The sequence below is a fragment of the Panthera pardus genome, unplaced genomic scaffold (assembly GCF_024362965.1).
Source record: "Panthera pardus isolate Hobbes unplaced genomic scaffold, ASM2436296v1 HiC_scaffold_17, whole genome shotgun sequence".
Classification (NCBI taxonomy): Eukaryota; Metazoa; Chordata; class Mammalia; order Carnivora; family Felidae; genus Panthera; species Panthera pardus.
In genome coordinates, this window is record NW_026526732.1 from 147938080 (window position 1) to 147959536 (window position 21457).

The 21457-nt window shown below is 45.9% G+C and overlaps 1 protein-coding gene across 1 annotated transcript; it reads left to right on the plus strand.

The window, feature by feature from the left end:
* Window positions 1-26: 26 nt before the first annotated feature.
* Window positions 27-15414, plus strand: VPS52 (VPS52 subunit of GARP complex). The gene is made up of 20 exons (XM_019456752.2): window positions 27-331; window positions 1200-1284; window positions 1433-1485; window positions 1671-1746; window positions 1945-2012; window positions 2313-2488; window positions 2882-3032; window positions 3321-3421; window positions 3533-3665; window positions 3805-3862; window positions 4221-4354; window positions 4821-4976; window positions 5448-5566; window positions 5968-6091; window positions 6366-6461; window positions 6578-6685; window positions 6910-6975; window positions 13899-14010; window positions 14215-14333; window positions 14536-15414. The coding sequence occupies exons 1-20, from the start codon at window positions 242-244 to the stop codon at window positions 14680-14682; spliced, it is 2172 nt and encodes a 723-aa protein (XP_019312297.1). The 5' UTR covers window positions 27-241; the 3' UTR covers window positions 14683-15414.
* The last annotated feature ends 6043 nt before the right edge of the window (window positions 15415-21457 follow it).

The following is a 21457-nucleotide window of genomic DNA, read 5'->3' on the forward strand; positions in this document are numbered from 1 at the left end:
TTCGTAAAGTTGTTTGGTGTGAGAGCGGCAAAGGTTCCGGGATGGGATAGTGCTTAAGACTTCCAATTCCCATTTTCAGTTGGGTGAAGTGGTTAGGGCTGAAGAGGGAAGGTTGGAGTCAAACAACTTAATTCAAATATCTGGGAACGATTTCGCGCTCCTCAAGACCTTCTAGAATTTGTAGTTCCACTCCAGGGACGGACTCGGCGACTGACAGCTGCCGGAAGTGAGGCTGCGCGGAATGGCCGCCGCTGCGACCATGGCGGCAGCTGCCCGAGAGCTGATGTTGCGGGCTGGGGCCTCAGATATGGAGGAGGAGGAGGGCCCGCTGGTGAGAACGCGGGGCTCTTTCTCTTACGGAGTCTTGTCCGGTCGTCCTCGAGTCAGAAAGGCCTGGGCTGGGTTTAGGCACAAGGGTGGGAGCTCGACTGCTACCGATGATGCTACCTGTTTGGCTTTCCATACCCCCTCCTTGGGACCCGACTTGAGTCTGAGCCGGAAACAGAGTGGCCAAGAGTCAATTTCCCAGAGGCACAATTTCAATTAATTTCCAGATTTGGGGGCAGGATGGAAAAGCAGTGTAGTGTAAAGGTTAAGAACATGGCTTCTATCGTCAGATTGGGTTCCAATTCCAGTTTTGCCACTTACACGCTGTGTGTCTTGGGGCAAGTTAACCAGTCTCTCGGTCGTGCTTTATACACATATAAGGTGAACGAAATAATAAGACGTACCATATAGATTGTTGATTATTATGGTGAGATGAATGAGTATATCAAGGGTGGCACCTGGCACGCAGGTAAAAGCTATGTGTTAGCTGACATTTCTAGAAAGGCTGGTGCTCCCCAGAGGGATTGTTGATAGAACACTTGAGATAGCAGGAGTCTGGAAAAGCCTGCATTCAACTGTAAGTTTTGCTCTGTCCTCTGCAACTCCTGATTTTTCCCATTGGGACACCTCTACTCTCCGTGGGTTGCCTGTTTCTTTGTCGTATTCCCTACCTATAAGTCCCAAGTAGTAGATTGGGTATAATGTGAAACTCTTGGAATTTTTTGACTCCGTACGTATGGCTCCCTAGTAAACTCCGGCCCGTCCTCCTCTCCCCTCTCCCACCATGCCATGAAGGTTTGCGGATTATCCCATTATATTTGTTCTCCCTATGTTCTTCCTGTGTCCTTTCCCATTAACTTGTCCCTCTCCAGGGGGGTGGTCCTGGTCTTCAGGAGCCATTGCAACTTGGAGAGTTGGACATCTCCTCTGATGAATTCATCCTGGATGAAGTGGATGGTAAGTGATAGAGGTGGATGCAGACTGCTTATGAGGATGTGAGAGGCAAGGGGGCTGGAAATAATAAGGCTGGGATTGGTGGACAGATGTTCAGTTGGGGGAGAGGGAGCTGTGGAGCTGGACCCTTACGATAAACTTCTATTTCCAGTTCACATTCAGGCAAATCTGGAGGATGAATTAGTAAAGGAAGCTCTTAAAACGGTGAGGCTTTCGGCTATACTGATCTGCCCCTCCACTTACCCTCCCTTCAAATAATTAAAAAAGGAAACAGTCTCTTGGACTTACAATGTTACCCTGGTGTCTTATTCTCTAGTCCTGTGTTGATTCTGTCCCAGTGTCCCTTCACTGTCACTTTCTCCTAAGCTGCCATGTTTCTGTTCTCCCAGGGCGTGGATCTCCGACACTATTCAAAGCAGGTTGAGCTGGAGCTACAGCAGATTGAGCAGAAATCCATTCGGGATTGTATCCTCCAGTAGAGAAAAAGGGTGATGTTATTAAAATAGGGATTTTGTGAAGTATGGTGCAGGCAGCCTGGGGTGGGGGTGGGGGCTGACATCTTCTCTCTGAAGTTTCTGTCATCTCAGGGAGAAACTGGAGAGGTCCTGCAGGTCTGAGAATCTCCAACTTTATGGTGAGGCCCCTTGACTTTTTGTGGGTCAGATATCCAAGAGAGTGAGAACATAGCATCTCTGCACAACCAGATTACAGCCTGCGATGCTGTTCTTGAGGTTAGTAACCATGACCTGTGATCCCTAATAACCCTGAACCAGATCATGGTGTCTGGTGCCATTCTTTAGGTCATCAGCCTCAGATGGGGATAGTTAGATTCATTTTCAGGATGACCTCAGCAGCCTTTCTTATTGTTACTGCCATAACTAATGTTGCTTGCCAGTGACCTTTGGGGTGCTTTTTACCTAATCACCTGCTACCCTCATGGACTGATACTGAAGACTTCAATAAACTTAGGTGGCCCATTTGTCCCCTACCTACCCTGTGGTGCTCCAGCAACATCTCTGTCCTCCCTCCAGCGCATGGAGCAGATGTTGGGAGCTTTTCAGAGTGACCTCAGCTCTATCAGCTCTGAGATCCGGACACTGCAGGAACAGTCAGGAGCCATGAACATTCGGCTTCGAAACCGCCAGGCAGTTCGGGGGAAACTTGGGGAACTTGTCGATGGTCTGATAGTGCCCTCTGCTCTGATCACGTGAGTTGCCAGTTTGAAGAGTCACAATGTCTGTAGCAGGTAGATGGGCTGGGGTGACCTACCTTACTTATTACGTGGGTCTCCTGGCTTCATGCCATCAGGTGCCTTCCAGAAACTGTTGGGTGGGTTGACAGCCCTTTCAATCTTGATGCATGCATTAGGCATCCAAGATTAGGAATCATCCAGGGTCAGGCATGTAGTGAGCAGTTTCAAGGCTTATGGGCATGGGAGCAGGGGGAGAGGTTCCAGGAACAGAAAACTTTGTATATGTATCCTGACTACGTGATACAGTGTGAGAAGGGAGAGGAGACGGTGGATATAAGGGATACGGTTTGGGGTCTAGGGATGTCTGGGTCTCCCTCCTAACCCCTTCCACCCATCCCTGCTACCCAGGGCAATTCTGGAGGCCCCAGTGACAGAGCCCAGGTTCCTGGAACAGCTACAGGAACTGGATGCCAAGGCAGCTGCAGTCCGAGAGCAGGAGGCTAGAGGCACAGCAGCCTGTGCAGATGTCAGAGGCATACTCGACCGGCTCCGGGTCAAGGTGAGAGATGGGGATGATAGCCCAGAGATGATAATACTCTTCCTGACACCTTCAACTTAGATTTCCCTGGCAGCGTTCATTGTAGCTTTTCCCCAAAACTTCACCCTACCTTTACCTGGCAGAGCTCATCCTCACGTCTCTGGCTTCCCCTGAAAATTTAAAGAAATACTGAAGAGGTATTCTCTACCCTTCATCCTCCAATATTTAACATTTGGTACTTCCCCCACCACTTCCTGAACAGTAATAAGGTTGCAGCTTCATGCCCTGTGTTTGGTCCCCCGTGTCTAGGCAGTGACGAAGATCCGAGAATTCATCCTGCAGAAGATTTATTCCTTCAGAAAACCAATGACCAACTATCAGATCCCCCAGACGGCACTGCTGAAATACAGGTCACCACCTGAAGGAAGGGCTCAGGATGGCCTCTGAAGTATTGAGCAGCCCATTGTAGTGTCTGCTTTCTTGGGGAGGCAGGGATACTGACTCATCCCTGGCCCCTCCAGGTTCTTCTATCAGTTTCTATTGGGCAATGAACGAGCAACAGCAAAGGAGATCAGGGATGAATATGTGGAAACACTGAGCAAGATCTACCTGTCTTACTATCGCTCTTACCTGGGGCGGCTCATGAAGGTGCAGGTGAGGCCAGGGAGAGAGGCATTCCTAGGAACCTGGGCTGGGAAGAGGGACCACCTCTGGGCAAGGCTGGACAGTGGACAAAAATTTTTTATCACTATAGGAAGAGATGGTTACCAGTCCTCTTTTCTCTTTTTTCTAGTACGAGGAAGTGGCTGAGAAGGATGATCTAATGGGCGTGGAAGACACAGCAAAGAAAGATATCCTAGACCTGAGGAACCCACATACTAGCCCTTGACAGGGAGGGTACTTCCAGCTCAGCCTCAAAGGCATTGCTTCTTGCCTTTTTCTTTGTAACCAAAACCTTTGAGAATGTGATGAAGGCTATGGCCTTCCTCCCCAGAAAAAGGCACACATCATTTTGACACATGGTTTTGCATATGGTATCAGGGAGGATAGAAGCTCTCTGAAGCCCATTCACAAGTATCAGGTAGAGTGAGGTCCTGGTACTGGGAAGAAAGGACATCTAGGCTGTGTCTAGCTGCCTCCGGTCCCTGAAGGCACTGGGTCTCTGAGTCTGTCACAGTTGTGATCTTATTATTTTCCCTGACCCTTCACGATTCTTCTCGAAGCCTTCCCTCCGCAGCAGGAACACCATCTTCACCCTGGGGACTCGTGGCTCTGTCATCTCCCCCACTGAACTGGAGGCCCCCATCCTGGTGCCCCACACTGCACAGCGGGGAGAACAGAGGGTAGGAGAAGGAACAAGAGTCTGTCGCAAGGGGACGCTGAGCCTTGGGTGGGGGAGGCCAGACTGGACCACGCTGTAGGTCCCTGCATCAATTTCCTTAGAACTGGGAGTGGCCTTCTCAGGTCACCCGAGCGTTCTGTGATGCGAGGAGGGTTAAGACTGTTGACTTTGGGGCATATAGAGGGAGAGACTGGCTGAGGGGCGTGACATGTCATGAGGCAGGTTGTGGAGGTGAATGCACACATAAAAACGGCAGGTGGGGGTAGGTTCTTCTCTTGTGCCCCTTGTCCCCCCTCCTCCTTTCAGTACACATTCAGGTTGCTCTTTCTCAGTCTGCACTTGGGTCAGATGGGAAGGGCCTCCTGAGCTCTCATTACCCAGGCTCGCTGGTTTTCCAGCTCTGTCTCTGGGGAGTCAGTGTTGGGATCCATCCCTTCTGTTTCTCTTCTTTACCCCTCCCATCCTAGTATCCATTCGAGGCCCTCTTCCGCAGCCAGCACTACGCCCTCCTAGACAATTCCTGCCGTGAATATCTTTTCATCTGTGAATTCTTTGTTGTGTCTGGCTCGGCTGCACACGAGCTCTTCAATGCTGTCATGGGCCGTACACTCAGCATGACCCTGGTGAGATCCCCAGCTCCTGTGCCCTTAGATCTCTTTGTCCTCAGTCCTCTTTAACACCCTAGTGGAGTCCTAGTTGTGGGGTACTGAAACCAGGATTCCCTTATTCTAAAATGTCTAAACCTCGTACTCGCAGAGTATATGAAACCCTCAAAGCTTGGGGTCCTGAGGTTACCTCTACTACTGACCCACACTCAGGCAGTAACATCTGAAAACAGAGGGGCCCCCAGAATAGTGCTCAGCCCTGAATTCTGCTGTGATGGGCTTGTGATCATAGATCCTGATGGGCAAGGCAGCAGGACCATGTGAGTGGCCAGTGGACAGGGAAGGAGGGAGCATTTCCTGAGAGATCACACCTCTCCCTCCCTTCCTTCCAGTGCCACCTCCCCAGAGGAGCACATGCATTTGTCCATAGCCGCTGGGAATGACACAGTAACATTCTTTTCCAATCTTCTGTTTGTCCCTGAATCATAGAAACACCTGGAGTCCTATCTCACTGACTGCTACGATGCCATTGCTGTTTTTCTCTGTATCCACATTGTTCTCCGATTCCGCAACATTGCAGCGAAGAGGGATGTTCCTGCCCTGGACAGGTCACTGAGTTCTGGTCCTTGATGCCCACTGCCCTTGAACCCATAGTCTTACATGACCCTGCCCTGACCTTTGGACTGCTACTGACCTGATACCTGATTCTTACTCCCATTCATCTGCCTGGAGATAGTACTGCTTTCTGATTCACCTTTCATACCAGTCCTGCTTCCACCAGTCATCAGCTATTAATTGGGTTCCCCCCACAGAAACTCTTCCCCTGCCCCCCCCCCCATTTCTTACTGACTTCCTAAGTTTTTATTTTAATTCCAGTTAGCTAACATATAGCATTCTATTAGTGTCAGGTGCACAATATGGTCATTCAACAATTCCATACATGACCCACTGCTCCTCACGACCCCCCTGTTTCTTGCCAGCTGATCTCTGATTCTGATTAAGCCTGCAGGTACTGGGAGCAGGTGCTTGCTTTGCTCTGGCCACGGTTTGAGCTGATCCTGGAGATGAACGTCCAGAGTGTCCGAAGCACTGACCCTCAGCGCCTTGGGGGGCTGGATACTCGGCCCCACTATGTAAGACAGGACAAGGGTAACAAAGGGGTTCTGAAAGGCAGGGCTCTTAGCTTCACTGTGGGGTTGGCCAGGTGTCCAGTTGTGTTGTGGGCCTAGCTGGATATTTGGGCACACTGTGTGAGGGGGCAGTGTAGGAGTGCGCGTGAACTCAGGGTGAGCTGGGCACTGTTGGTTAGAGGGATGGGAGGTAGGAGTCATAAAGGTTAATTGGCTAGCTCCCAGGGACTCGGGCAGGGGGTTGGTGTGAGTTTTCTTCCTACTTTGTCTCCCCAAGATCACACGCCGATATGCAGAATTCTCCTCTGCTCTTGTCAGCATCAATCAGACAATTCCCAACGAGCGGACGATGCAGCTGCTGGGACAGCTACAGGTGAGGGCGGCCAGGACAGACTTCCCAGCAGCCCAGCTGCCGCAGCCACCTGAGTGTGAGGAGGGCCGTGCGCCCTTGCCTCCACTTGTGTCACCTCCTTCTTCTGACTTTTCCAGGTGGAAGTGGAGAATTTTGTCCTCCGAGTGGCAGCTGAGTTCTCCTCAAGGAAGGAGCAGCTGGTGTTCCTGATCAACAACTACGACATGATGCTGGGTGTGCTGATGGTACAGACACTGCTTCTCCCGTCCTCCCCACCCGGAGAGTTTGGCTTCCCCCACTGCTCTGTTAGCTCCCTGAGGACAGACATGATGTTGGTTTTGTTCCATGTTTTATTCTTGGCGTCTGGCACAGTGCCTGGCCAAGTACAGTAAATGCGGAAGGAAGGGGATATCCTGAAGTGAAGGGCTGCTTCTCCTCACACTTGAGATTTCCCTTTGTCATCCCTTAGGAGCGGGCTGCAGATGACAGCAAAGAGGTTGAGAGTTTCCAGCAGCTGCTCAATGCTCGGACGCAGGTAGGGGTGTGGGGAAGAAGAAAGGATGGTCTTGTGTGCTGTTTTCAGTTCTGTGTGTGTGTGTGTGTGTGTGTGTGTGTGTGTGTGTCTGTGTGTGTAGGATGTGGCAGTTAAAGGATTTTAGGTACACAGACTTGCAACTATTGGTCAGCTTTATTTTCTTTTGTATTTTGTTTTTATGATATATGTGCTCCTGAAGCCACTACATGCCTTGGCAATAACCAGCATCAAACACTGAATTCTTCCTCACTCCATTTCCTCACTTCTCAGGGTCTCCCCTTGACCTATATGTTGTGTTTAGCATGTTCTTGCTTTTAAAAATATGTAACAGAAAGAAAAAAATATATATATATACGTATATACACACACACACACACATATATATATGTATGTATGTATGGTAAGGCAATAATTATTTAGTTTTGTTTTTTTTAAGTTTTTGTTTTTTATTTCTTTTCTTTTTTGAAGTTGGCTTTACACCCAGTGTGGGGCTCAAACTCACAACCTGACACTGAGCCACCCAGGAGCCCCTGTGTATTTCTTTTCGATTTATAAAAGTTTTTTTGTATTAATTTTATTTATGAAACCAATGTTTTGATCATATAGTTTGTAGATATTTTTCGGTGTTTTATCTTTTTATTTTTTTTTGTGTTGTCTTAAGATGGACATCTTAATTGTCCATCTTAATTGTCTTAATTGTCTTAAAATTAATCTTAATTTTAATATGATTGACTTTACTGATCTTTATTTTTCTGTCTTGTTAGAAATGTTGGGGCGCCTGGGTGGCTCAGTCGTTTAAGCGTCCAACTCTTGATCTCAGCCCAGGTCTTGATCTCGGGGTCATGAGTCAAGCCCTACATTGGGCTCTGTGCTGGGTGTGAAGTCTACTTAAAAAAAAAAAAAAGAAATCTTACATTATCCCAGGGTCAGAAAAATATTATACTACATTTTCCTGTTAATGTAGAATTTTGGTTTTTACGTTTAAGCCCTAAATTTACCTGGAATTGATTTTGTGTATGATGTGAGGTAGGAATCTAATTTAATATATTATGTATAGAAAATGATGGAACCAGAACTATAGAAAATCCCTTTCTTTCTCCATACACAGTGTGTGCTTCTGTCAGATAGCAAAATGTGTCTTTGTCTCTGTTCTTTTTTTTTTTTATGTTTATTATTTTGAGAGAGAGAAAGCAGAGAAGGGGCAGAGAGAGAATCCCAAGCAGGCTCTGCACTGTCAGCACAGAGCCCAGCACGGGGCTTGATCTCACAAATCACGAGATCATGACCTGAGCCCAAATCTAGAGTCTGCCGCTTAACTGACTTGTGCCATCCAGGCACCCCTTGCCTGTCTATTCTATTCCATTGATCAATTTGTCTAACCTGCAATGCAGTTTTAATTATGGTGCTTTATAACGATGCAAACATGCTCTATGATTATGCAAATATTATGCTATATTATTACGCAAATTCTACCTTTTTTAGGAGTATGTTGAGTAGTGTTGACCTCTTGATTTTTCATATAAATTTTACAGTCAGCTTGTAAATTTTGACATTTAAAAAAGTCCGTTAAGGATTTTGATTGGAATTGCACTGATCAATTTGAATCAGTTTGGAAGAATTGATAGTTATGGTATTGAAACGTCTCATCCATGAACATGGGCTCCCCATTTTTAAGGATATTCTTTAATGTCTTTTTTTTTTTTTTAACTTTTTGTTTTTAGTGTTTATTTATTTTGAGAGACAGAGAGAGACAGCAAGCAAGGGAGGGGCAGAGAGAAAGAGAGAGAATTCCAAGCTGGCTCCAAGCTGCTAGTGCAGAGCCCATTGCAGGGCTTGATCTCACAAACTGTGAGACCATGACCTGCACCGAAATCAAGAGTTGGATGCTCAACCAACTGAGCCACCCAGGCGCCCCCTGTCTTTAATGTCTTTTCATAACCTTTTATAATTTTCAACACAAAGACATTGCAGATCTTTTGTCAGTTATTCCTAGGTAGGTGTAATATATAGATTTCATCCTACCAGGAGTAATTAAATCCTCTCTAATTCTCTGTGTTTAATTTCTTACATCTTTGATCTTTTACTGTTCTGGGTAGGACCTCTCTGACAATGTTGAACAGTTGAATAGAATAGTGTGCAATAGTGAGAACCCCTGTCCTGTTCCTGATTTTAAAAGGAATGCTTTCATCACTTTCCCATTAGGAATAATGCTGCTGTGTTTTTGTAAATGCCGTTTATCAGGTTAAGAAAATTCCTTTCAATCCCTAGTGTACTGGGAGTTGTTACTATAGTTATTCCTATTAGGAATAAATCCACATTCAGGAATAATTACTAGGAGTACTAGGAATAATTGCTAACTTTTTTCCTTTCAAATTGTTCAGACTTCCTGATCTGTTCTTTTAGAATTTGCCTTTTAAATAAACTTGTTACTTAAATATTATCATTTTTAAAAGAAATTTTCTTGTTGTTTGAATTGCCATGTAGAAATGCTCTTGAGGGTGCCTGGGTGGCTCAGTTGGGTAAGTGTCACACTCTTTTTTTTAATGTTTATTTATTTTTGAGAGAGAGACAGAGCACGAGCAGGGGAGGGGCAGAGAGAGAGGGAGACACAGAATCCAAAGCAGGCTCCAGGCTTTCAGCTGTCAGCACAGAGCCCGACGCAGGGCTGGATCTCACAAACCTCCAGATCATGACTTGAGCCGAAGTCAGACGCTTAACCGACTGAGCCACCCCGGTGCCCCAAGTGTCTGACTCTTGATTTCGGCTCACGTGATCTCCTGGTTTGTGGGATGGAGCCTCACATGGAGCTCTGTGCTGACAGAGCCTGTTTGGGATGCTCTCTTTCACTCTGTCCCTCCCCAGCTCACGTGCACATGCTCTCTCTCTCTAAATAAATAGACAAATAAATAAACTTAAAAATGTATTTAAACAAAAAAGAAATGCTATTGATTTTTGTGTATCAACCATATACAAAGCCACCTCCTTAACTTTTTATTTCTAAACATTTCTGGAGGTAGTGTGTGTGTTTCTATGTAGATATGACAGATTTAGTTATTCCTTTCTAATCCTTAGGTCTTTAATTTCTTATGTCCTTATTCTCCTCCTGTACTGGCTAGTACCTCCACACAAAGCTGAATAGTTGAGTAGAAGTGATGACAGTGAGAACCCTTATCTTTTCTTAGTTTTAAAAGGAATGTTTTCATCATTTCCCCGATAAGGGTAACATTGCTGTAGGCTTTTTATAGTTACCCTTTCTCAGGTTGAGAAAATTCCTTTCAATCCCTAGCATGCCAAGAGTTATCATTAGTAGTTTTTCATTACCTATCAATAATTACTTCATTTTTAAAAATTCAAGCATAATTAACATACAGTGTTATATTAGGTGTATATTAGGTATATTAGGTGTTATATTCAGGTGTACAATATAATGATTCAATACATGTCTCAGTGCTCATCAAGATAAGTGTACTTTGAACTTCCTTAATCTATTTCACCCTTCCCCCTACTCTCCATCCCTCTGGCAACCACGTTTGTTCTCTGTGTCTAAGAGTCTACTTTTTGGTTTGTCTCTTTTTTTGACTTTGTTTTGTTTCTTAAGTTCCACATATGTGTGAAATCACATATGGTATTTGCCTTTTTCTGACTGACTTATTTCAGCTAGCATTATACATTCAGGGTCCTTCCATGTTATTGCAAATGGCAGGATTTCATTTGTTTTTATGGCTGATATTCCATTGTATATTCCTTGTCCTTTCATCTGTTGATGGACACTTTGGTTATTTCCCTATCTTGGCTGTTGTAAATAAGGCTGCGATAAATATAGGGGTGCATATTATCTTTTCAAATTAGTGTTTTTGTTTTCTTTGGATAAATAGCCAGTAGTGGAATTACTGGATCATATGGTAATTCTATTTTTAATTGTTTGAGGACCCTCCATACTGTTTTCTACAGTGGCTGCACCAGTTTGCATTTCTACCAACAGTGCACGAGGGTTCATTTTTCTCTACATCCTCACCAACACTTTGGTGTTTAATTTGTAGTAAGCCAGAAGTTACTGTTTATTAAAAGCATGAATGGGTGTTGAATTTTTAATCAAGAACGGCTTTTTCTGCAGTGGTTGAGGTAATTACATGGTTTTTCTTCTTTATCAGTTTTATGGTTTATGACATTTGTCGACTTTAGAATGTTAAACCTTGCCAGAGGCTTCTGGGTGGCTTGGTTGGTTAAGTGTCCGACTTCGGCTCAGGTCATAAATCTCACAGTTCGTGAGTTCAAACCCCATGTCGGACTCTGTGCTGACAGCTCAGAATCTGGAGCCTTCCTTGGATCTGTGTCTCCCTCTCTGTCTGCCCCTCCACCACTCATGCTCGTGCTCTCTCTCTCTCTCTCTCTCAAAAATAAATAAACATTAAAAAAAACTTAAGAAAAAAAAAAAAGAAAAGAATGTTAAGGGCACCTGAGTGGCTCAGTTGGTTAAGCGTCCAACTTCAGCTCAGGTCATGATCTCACGGTTTGTGAGTTTGAGCCCCACATTGGGCTCTGTGCTGACAGCTTGGAGCCTGGAGCCTGCTTCGGATTCTGTGTCTCCTCCCTCTCTCTGCCCCTCCCCTGTTTGTGTTCTGTCTCTCAAAAATAAATAAATGTTAAAAATTAAAAAAAAAAACAAGAATGTTAAACCATTCTGAATTTGATCTAATTCATTTAGAATTTTTGTTTCTTTGTCCATAGGTGATACTGGCCATTGATTTTCTTTCCTTGTACTGTCTTTGTATGGTTTTGGTACCAGAGTCATACTGGATTCGGAGGAGGAGGTAGAAAGGAAATATGCCTTCTTTCTTTCTATTCTGAAAGAGTTTAAGGTTGAAATGATCTCTTCCTTGAAAGTTTCATAGAACTTGCCAACAAAAGCATTTGTGAAGATTTAAAACAATGAAATTCCCTCAAAGTACCACTTTTATTGAATTCTGTAGGTTTGAATATGTAGCATTTTTTTAAAAAAATTTTTTAATGTTTATTTATTTTTGACACAGAGAGAGACAGAGCATGAGCAGGGGAGAGGCAGAGAGAGAGGGAGACACAGAATCCGAAGCAGCTCCAGGCTCTGAGCCGTCAGCACAGAGCCCGATGCGGGGCTCGAACCCACGAGCTGTGAGATCATGACCTGAGCGGAAGTCGGACGCTCAACCGACTGAGCCACCCAGGCGCCCCTGAATATGTAGTATTTTTGAAATAAGTCAGTTCTAAGAATTTTAATATTTCAATTATTTCTTCTTTAGATCCATGAGATTTTTGGAGGAGTATTTTAAAATTTCCAAAACTGTTTTTCTTATTTATCAAAGGTTTTTTTTTTTTTTTAATTAATGTCTAACTTAATTACATTGTGGGTAGAGAATGTGGGGTTTTTTGGTACTGAGTTTTGGAAATTTGTTTAGATTCACTTGTGGCCTAGTACATGATCAACTTTTATAAATGCTCCATGCATGGTTGAGAAGGATGTGTATTCTGTAATTGCTCAGTGTGGAGATCCAAGCTTTTTAATTGTATTGTTCAAATTATCTACATCTTTAATGATTTTTTTTTTTTGCGTGTACTTATCAGTAGTTGAAAGAGATGCTTTGAAATTTGTAGACTTGTCACTTTTTTACTGTAGTTCTATCAAATTTTGCTTTACATAGTTTTAGCTTATTTTATCTAAATTCTTAAAAGTTTAGAATCAGGGGGTGCCTGGGTGGCTTGGTCGGTTAAGCGTCCGACTTCGGCTCAGGTCATGATCTCACGGTCCGTGAGTTCAAGCCCCGCATCGGGCTCTGTGCTGACAGCTCAGAGCCTGGAGCCTGCTTCAGATTCTGTGTCTCCCTCTCTCTCTGCTCCTCCCCTGTTCATGCTCTGTCTCTCTCGGTCTCAAAAAAATAAATAAACGTTTAAAAAAAATTAAAAAAAAAAAAAGCTTAGAATCGGGGGGCACCTCACCAGCCCATTCCTAATCTTGTTGAGTGGTCATCTTTGTGTCTATATTTTTAGCTTCTTTGAATGTTTCATACAGAATGCACAACCACTGTATATCTGATAGTTCTGATGTTGGCAATCTTTGCAGGTCTAAGTCCATTGCTTACTATCTATACTGATTCTTATGGTAGTTTTTCCTTTCTTATGTGTCTGATGATCTTTGAGTTGATTGCCTGATCTTATGATCAGGGGGAGTCATATGGGCCTAAAATGGGATTGAGGATATTTTCCTTTTTTCAGTAATTTTATTTTTTAATTAATTATTTTTTTGAGATTGAGAGAGAGGAGAGCGAACACATGAGCTGGGGAGAGGGGCAGAGGGAGAGAGAGAGAATCTTAAGCAAGCTCCACACTCAGCATGGAGCCTGATGCAGGGCTTGATGCCCATGCCCCTGAGATCATGACCTGAGCCAAAATCAAGAGTCGGAAGCTCAACTGACTGAGCCACCCAGGCACCCTGAGGATATTTTCTTTCAAGAGGATTTGTCTCTGCCTTTGTAATAGCTGAAAGACGCAATCCACTTGGATCTACATCAGTACCTCTTTGAGGTTCTCATGAGAGACCCAGGCTCTGCTTCTCCACCTGAGTCTGCCATCAGACTCCCTCCGTTTCCAGATAGCAGATTTGCTATGGCCATTTGCCTTCTGGTAGCCTTGCCTCTCCCAGCCACCCACCCCTCTGGTTCCGGCCCTGACCCCAATTTATTATTACTCTGCTTCCAGCTCAAGCTTAGTTTTTTGTTTTTTGTTTTTGAAGAAGGGGATCCTTGGAGATTTCCCCTACCCCTGAGACCAGTGGTGTCTTGAAGTATATAACTTGCTCTGGGAGTGTTCTGAGGACCCGGTCAGTCATGATCCGCAAGGAAAGGTGCTGACACCAGGGCCACTTGACCCTGTGTATATGTGTATTTCTACAGGAATTCATTGAAGAGTTGCTGTCTCCCCCTTTTGGAGGTCTGGTGGCATTTGTGAAGGAAGCGGAGGCTTTGATTGAGCGTGGACAGGCTGAGCGGCTTCGAGGGGAAGAAGGTATGAGGATGATGTGGTAGTGGTGGGTTCAGTGATAAGGTGAGTGGAAAAGAAAAACGAGAGGGTGCAGATCCCATGAGGAGGGTAGAGTAGGAAAATGGGGTTGGATGCCGAGGAAGGCTGTGCCTGGGGGAGGACTTTGGGACAAAGATCACCCTAGCCAAGTCCTTCTCTGACACCCTCTCTCTTTCCTCCTGCCATCAGCCCGGGTTACTCAGCTGATCCGTGGCTTTGGTAGTTCCTGGAAATCATCAGTGGAGTCTCTGAGTCAGGATGTAATGCGGAGTTTCACCAACTTCAGAAATGGGACCAGTATCATCCAGGTGACTTACAACTCCCAGCCCTCACTTTGCCCCACTCTGTCACTAGTTGTTTTCCCTCTCTTTTCCCTGGGCTTGTATCATCCAAGTGACCCTTGATCGTCAACTACCAGCATGCCCAGAATTCTGGATGAGCCCTAGCCTGATTCCTAACATCATCTTTAGCACCACCCCACATGATCCTTCCATGACTTTCTCTGACCAGGGAGCTTTGACCCAGCTGATCCAGCTCTATCATCGGTTCCACCGTGTGCTCTCTCAGCCCCAGCTCCGAGCTCTCCCTGCCAGGGCTGAGCTCATCAACATTCATCATCTAATGGTGGAGCTCAAGAAGCACAAGCCCAACTTCTGATGTCTCGGACCCTGGGATCCACCGGCCTTCTCCATGGACTTCTGTACCCTATCCCAGACTCTTCTTCACCTGGGGTTTCCTTTCCAGTTCTCCCTCTGCCTCCCAGGTCCTTGACATGCCTCACCCTGCCTTCATTCCCCGGACCCTGCCTTATCAGGATAAGCTGAATTTCCTTGTTTTCAGGTTCCCAGGACCACTTCCCCCTGGCCTTCCAAAACACCTTTATCATTTTCCCTATTTCATTCACCATCCTTCCCCCACACACATACACCCAAGTTTTCTTTCCCCAGTAAAACCTTCACTGCCTTGGTCTCTGGTTTACTCAACTCTTGTCACCATGTCCTGAGTCACAAAAGCCTCAGCTCTTGGAATTGGTGGCAAAGTGAAACTGCCTCCAAGTCATTGATTCCTCTCCCCTGGCCCTACCCCCAGTGTTTTGTTTTTTGTAGCTTTTTTTTTTTTTTTAATATTTATTTTTGAGAGAGTGTAAGTGTGGGAGGGGCAGAGGTGGGGGGACAGAGGATCCAAGCGGGCTGTGCACTGACAGCAGCAACCCGATGCAGGGCTTGAACTCATGAACCAAGAGAACATGACTGAGCCACCCAGGTGCCCCTTTTCTATGGCTTTTTGACCTAAGATCTCAGCAACTTGAACACTAACCAATCCCCTCCTGGCTTGAGAGTTACTCCAAGGTCAGTTTGCAGAAAACAATAAATATTTAATATGACATAACACACTTTTCCCATTTCCTTCCTCTTTCCTCCTTGGGCCTTCAAGTGGCCCCATCTCTGTTCCAGGGTCACCTTTCCTCTCAGGCTACCTCCTGGGCTTACCTCCCTTCTGATGGGTGTCCATAAGGAAGGGGTACTGGTAGTAAACTTTTTTTTTTTTTAATTTTTTAACATTTATTTACTTTTGATATGGAGACAGAGTGCAAGCGGGGGAAGGGCAGAGAGAGAGAGGGAGACACAGAATCTGAAGCAGGCTCCAGGCTCCTAGCTGTCAACAGAGCCTGACGGGACTCGAACTCACCAACTGTGAGATCATGAGCTGAGCCAAAGTTGGATGCCTAACCAACTAAACCACCCAGGCACCCCCCCCCAGATAATAAACTCTTCACTGCTTCAGGCCAAAGAAGTGGTGGCATTTCTATTATGGTTATTATTTCTATGGTTACTATTTCATGAGTAACCAGCCTGGTGGAGGAAGGTGGCCCCCGTTTAAAATGGCCAATGCATCAAGTGCTGGGAACATGGCTGTGCAGCCTCTGGCACTGTCCTACAGCTGCCTTGGTTCCCCACTACGGTCTGTCCTTGCATCCCTGCCCCCAAACTGACCCTGGGACTGTGTCCTTTCCTTGAACATCAGCTTTTGAGCTCCTCTGGTTCTGGCTGGCACAACCCTTGATGGAGGGCTGTAGCACCTACACCACTGAGGCAGGTGTAGGACAGGTCTGCAGTGTGTCTGTCTCATCCATTTCTATGTTTGACTTGGAGCCTTCCTGCTGCTTCCCACCTATACACCTCGTTTGAACTCAGACTAAGTAGGAGGGACTCGGAGGCGCCTTCAAGTCCTAAGGGGTAAGGCACAGACAGACTAGGGGTGGGAGGGATGGTAATTGGGGATGTTTCCTCCTCCCCTATAGCCTGAGGATTCCTTCCCAGGTCCCAGCGAGGGATGGAAGGAAAATGATTTCTGCTTCCCGCTTAGGCCTTCTGGATGCGGGCCCGGCCTGCCAAGGCAGGGGCGGGGTGGGGGGTTCCTGGAGGGCGCCGCCAGAGTCTGAAGGCTGGGTCCTTAACCGCCCAGGGTGCGGGAGGTGGAGAGAGAGGTAGGCGCGCGGGCTGGCCGAGTAGGAACTGTCCCGCCTGGCAGATTCTCCGGATTGGCTGTTGCGGGGTGGGGGCGTGGCGGATGGGGTGCCTTCTCTCGCTCCCGCCTTCTTTGGGTTCCGCCCCATCTCCGAGAGCCGCACTCTGATTGGAAGCCGGACATCAAAGCTGCCTCCTCACTGCTTTGAGAGCCTGGGCGCCGGAGGCTAAAGTGCGGCGGGGACCGGGTGATTTGGGGGGACTGTCGGCGGCTCCTGATTGGCCCAGATGCCTCAGAGGCGGAACCAGGGCAGTGTCCTTAACTGACCTCACCCGGCGCCTCCGCCCCTCGCTCCCTGCTCTCGGCGTGCTTCCAGGTTTACCCTGCCTGACTCTGCCCCACACATTCCCTGAGGCCTGCTGCATGCTAGGCGGTGGTGTTGGTGTGCTGGGCTCAGAGGGCCCGCAAGCTCTCCCCCGGAACTCTCTGTTCCTCCGCCTTCCTTTCCCACTTCTCATTCCTCGCCCACCTACACTCTCCCCAATTTTAGCTCTCAACCTTAGCGGATCCAGATGTTCATCACATTTGATCTGACTGCAGCCTCAGCGTGAGGGGCACAGAAGGAGGTTCGCTCAGGGTCTGGGACTTGGGACAGGGGAGGCACAGGCCGCTTTGACAAAACAGCGGGTTCCCAGAGAAAGGGTCGAGGGGGACTGCCCCCAAGACAGGAGACTTCATCGAAAGTCAACTAATGTTCGGATGGGACAAGGGCTGTGCAGGCAGGCACTTTGATTTCGCGCACTACAGACCACTTCTATCCATCTCCGAGCCCAAATATTCAGACGAGCGGTAAGCGCGTTATTTTGCAGGGCTCACTGAGGGGCAGTGCTGTAGTATGAGGAGGCCCTTGATGAGGGAACCCGGAGGTATGCACATAGTTTTCGGGGACATGGAACTCGCCGGGAGAATCCATAAGAACGCTCATCCAACAGTCTCTCGGGACCCGGATGAGCCATAACTGCGTGAAAGGGAGCCGCGACATCCACATCGACCTCCAGGGGGCAGCATCGACCAGGAGATGGGGTCGTTCCCAGTTCACAGGCTCTGCTGCCTCGTCTTGCTGAAGAAGACTGCGAAGCTTTTCTCATGCTCCCTTCACACTGAAGCAACTGAGAGCTTTCCTTCAGCCTACACCACCCCCCCCCCCGCCCTTTTTAAAGGTGGTTTTTGTTTTTTTTTTTGGCGGGGGTGCGCCTAGGTGTCTCAGTCGTTAAGCGTCTGACTTCGATTCAAGTCATGATCTGGAGGTTCGTGAGATCCAGCCCCGCATCCGGCTCTGCTGACAGCTGAGAGCCTGGAGCCTGCTTCCGATTCTGTGTCTCCCTCTCTTTCTGCCCCTCCCCCGCTCATGCTCTGTCTCTTCTCTCTCTCTGTCAAAAATAAACATTAAAGTGTTTTTTTGTAAGTTTATTTATTTATTTTGAGAGAGAGAGCATGACCTGGAGAGGGGCAGAAAGAGGGAGAGAGAATCCCAAGCAGACTCCATGCTGCAGAGCCGGATGAGGGACTCTAGCTTACTAAACCCTGAGATCATAACCTGAGTGAACTCAGGCATCCCAAAAGGTGTTTTTTGTTTTGTTTTGTTTTGTTTTGTTTTGTTTTTTTAAATAATCTGTACACGCATGGTGGGCTCGAACCTACAACCCAGAGATCAAGAGTCGCATGCTCGACTGAGCCAGCCAGGCACCCAAGCCTTTTGGCTTAGATAGAACCTTGTGACCCCCAGGCTGAAACTCAACTTCTGATGAACATCACTGCCCCTTGCGTTTCTCCAACACTGCTCAGGGATCTCTGTCCTTTAAAGAAATATCATTTCCCTCTATTTCTCTACCACTGTACCCTCAGTTTGCCCTGAGTTATTTCTTAATTGGGCTCTCGGGGAAACATTTACTTAGTGTTTCACAGCTCTATTTCTGTGCAAGATGGGCATGCTCATCTCGGCATCAATTTCCGGACCACTGAATGAGGAAGGACAAAAGAAATAAAGGACATCCTTCTTTCTCCCCATCCTATTATTGACCCATTCTCCCTCCACTTAAGAAGGTGGCTTTTTTAATTTTTTTTTTTAATTTCAGGAAATCAGTCAGAAGGCAAATTAGCTGGATTCCAACAGAGACTTAGGGCAAAGATTCAAGGAAAGAAGGAGAAAGCAAGACCAACACAAAACTTTGAGGGGAAGAATAGGAATCTGTTCTCTTCATCCTGGGAATAATGGATACAGCAATTCATGTTACATTTTGGAGTTTCTCAAGTGTTTTCAGATTCAGATACACCCGTTAAGCCACGGTATATTTATTGACCCCCTTCTGTGTTCTGTGATAGGCACTGATAGGATTCAACAGAGAATAAATCAAAGTCCTTGATCTCATAGGAGCAGATATTTCGTCTCACTGAAATCCACACACCTGACCTGTGAGAGGATGCTGTTCCTGTTTCTCATGCTTGAATAAGTTGAGTCCAGCACCACCCAGCCCCTCAGTGGTTTGAACCTTCTCTGCCCACATTCACTTCTTGTTCCATGACTCCAGGCTGGGAGTCATGGGGCTGAGGAAGTAGCTATCTGTGGAGAAGCAACAAATTAAGAAGTTAGAGTAATTTATTGGGAGGATATTTACAGAAGTGAAGGAAAAAGTGAACAGGCAGGCTTTGGAAAAGACAGAAGCCAGGACAGTTACAGGATCTAAGTAGCAGGGACTAAGAGTCACAAGGCTCACGGGCAGAGAGCAACATGTTCTCCTGGCCCGGCTCCCTTTCCGCTGAAACATCCCTGGTTCAAATGCAGGGCTCTTAACCCAGATCCTAAAGGCTCTGTGAATGAGGATCAGGAAAAATTACATTTTATTTTCTCTAACCTCGAGCTGCAGCTTAACATTTCCTCCAATGATAAGTGTAGGCAACCCACCACAGCAGAATTAGCAGTACCTGTGACTGTCATCAATAGACATCACAGATGTTTTTATGTCACCTTATCACCTTCTAGTTGCAGAAATTTCAAAATGTCATGTGTGCTCATTGTTACTTCATAGTTACGATAGTGATTAGACCTACACTAAATCTTAGTATCTATCGCACCTTTGATTTTTTATTTTGATGCCTGTATTTCAGTACAATTGTTTTCTTTTGTAATCCTATGTATTTTATTTTATGCAGTTTACCCTCCATTGACTTCATCATATAGCCAAAGGGGTTCAAGACAAGAAGGTTAACAACTCCTTGAGCTCTCATGAGATGGTTATAGTTTCCTGGTTTTGCATTCTTTTACAACATCAGTAATTGGGAAGGTTTTCTTCCCGTTTAAACAAAACGCCCATATTTTCTTGTCTTCATTATTACACCGTTCAATCATTCATTCATCAACTATATAGGAAACACCTCTCTTGTACAAAGCTATGCTGCTCAAAACTCTGCCGTCGTGTGCAAAATAACCCTCACTTGCCATGGCTTCCCATAGGGCTCCCATTCTGGTGGAGGAGTGGACCGTTTACTCACATGGGTCACCCGGGCTGCAGCTTACTGACGGCAGAGCAGAGGGAGGGTTGCCCCATGGCAGGCAGCAAGAGGGTGTGTTGTCTGTAGAACATTTTAAGACGATACTGAAACCAACTTTTTATTGTTCCCATGCCACAGCAATTCTACAACATTGTTAGTGACAAAATACTCCTCCTTGTGGTGCTATCTCCTTGCACTTCATCCTGCTTGGTATGCAGGAGTTTAACGGTGTCCGGTTTACACACACACACACACACGCACACACACAGGCTTTTGAAAAGACTGCATTTACTTCCTCAATCTCCCCATCCCAAATCTCATCTCACTCCACTCAGGGTGGGGTCTGCAAGCTTTTGGACCAGTCTACTCCAGGGTGAGCGTCCAAGCCATCTGTCTGTGAGCCCAGTGTCCACCCTTCTTGAGTGACAGTAATGTGACTGCCACGTATCGAATGCTTGCTCTGTACAAGGCACTGCTTTTCCCCCCTCACTTTGTTGAATTTCTTCATTGAGCATTGCTATTTCTATTTTATTCATGCCATCTCTTTATTATTTCTTCTATTTGCTGTGTTTGAGCTTGATACGCTAACCTTTTTTTTTCGTTGTTAAGATGAATTCGAATCATTGGTTGCCAGCCTTGTCTCCTTTTCTAATATATGGTCGTAATTCTATAACTTTCCCTCTAAACACTGTTTACTTGTGGCTCACAAAATCCTTTATCTCTTTCTATTGTTATTCAGCTCCAAAGATGTTCTAATTTCTATTGTGGTGTCTTCCATAACCCAAGGGTTATTTAAGAGTATATGGCTTGATATCTGAGCAGTTCAGTATTTTATTATTTTATTCTTGATTTCTACCTTCTGGAAAACATACACTGAATGGTTTTAATCCTTTGAAATTTTTTTGAAGCTTGTTCTGTGACATAGCATGGGGTAATTTTTAGTAAACAAAATTTATTTTACAAAAGAATGTGGATTCTTTTGCTGCTGGGGGAAGTGTCTTGTATTTGTGAAATAAATCAAGTTGTTGATTGTGTCCTTCAAATGTTCTATATCCTTACTGATTTTACCTTGTGTTTTTTTTCCCCCATCAGTCACTGAGGAAGGTATGCCAGAGTCCCTCACTATGAATGTAGATTTTTCTGGGGCTTTTTTTCCATTTCATTTTGTCAAATTCTGTTTTGTATATTTTAACATGTTTTGGCTATATATTGAATTGGTTTTGGGGAAGGGAAGGAGTCATGACCCTGTGGAAGTGCAGTATCCTATTGTCTTTAAAATGGAATTAGGATCCGGGTTCAACTTTCAGTTCAGGATCTTGCTCAGAGTCAGACACTGCTGCTGAGAGGTGGGGTGTGGTGAGAAAAATCAGGACACAGCTACAGAGATGTTCATGGAGTGTTCAGATCCAGGGCT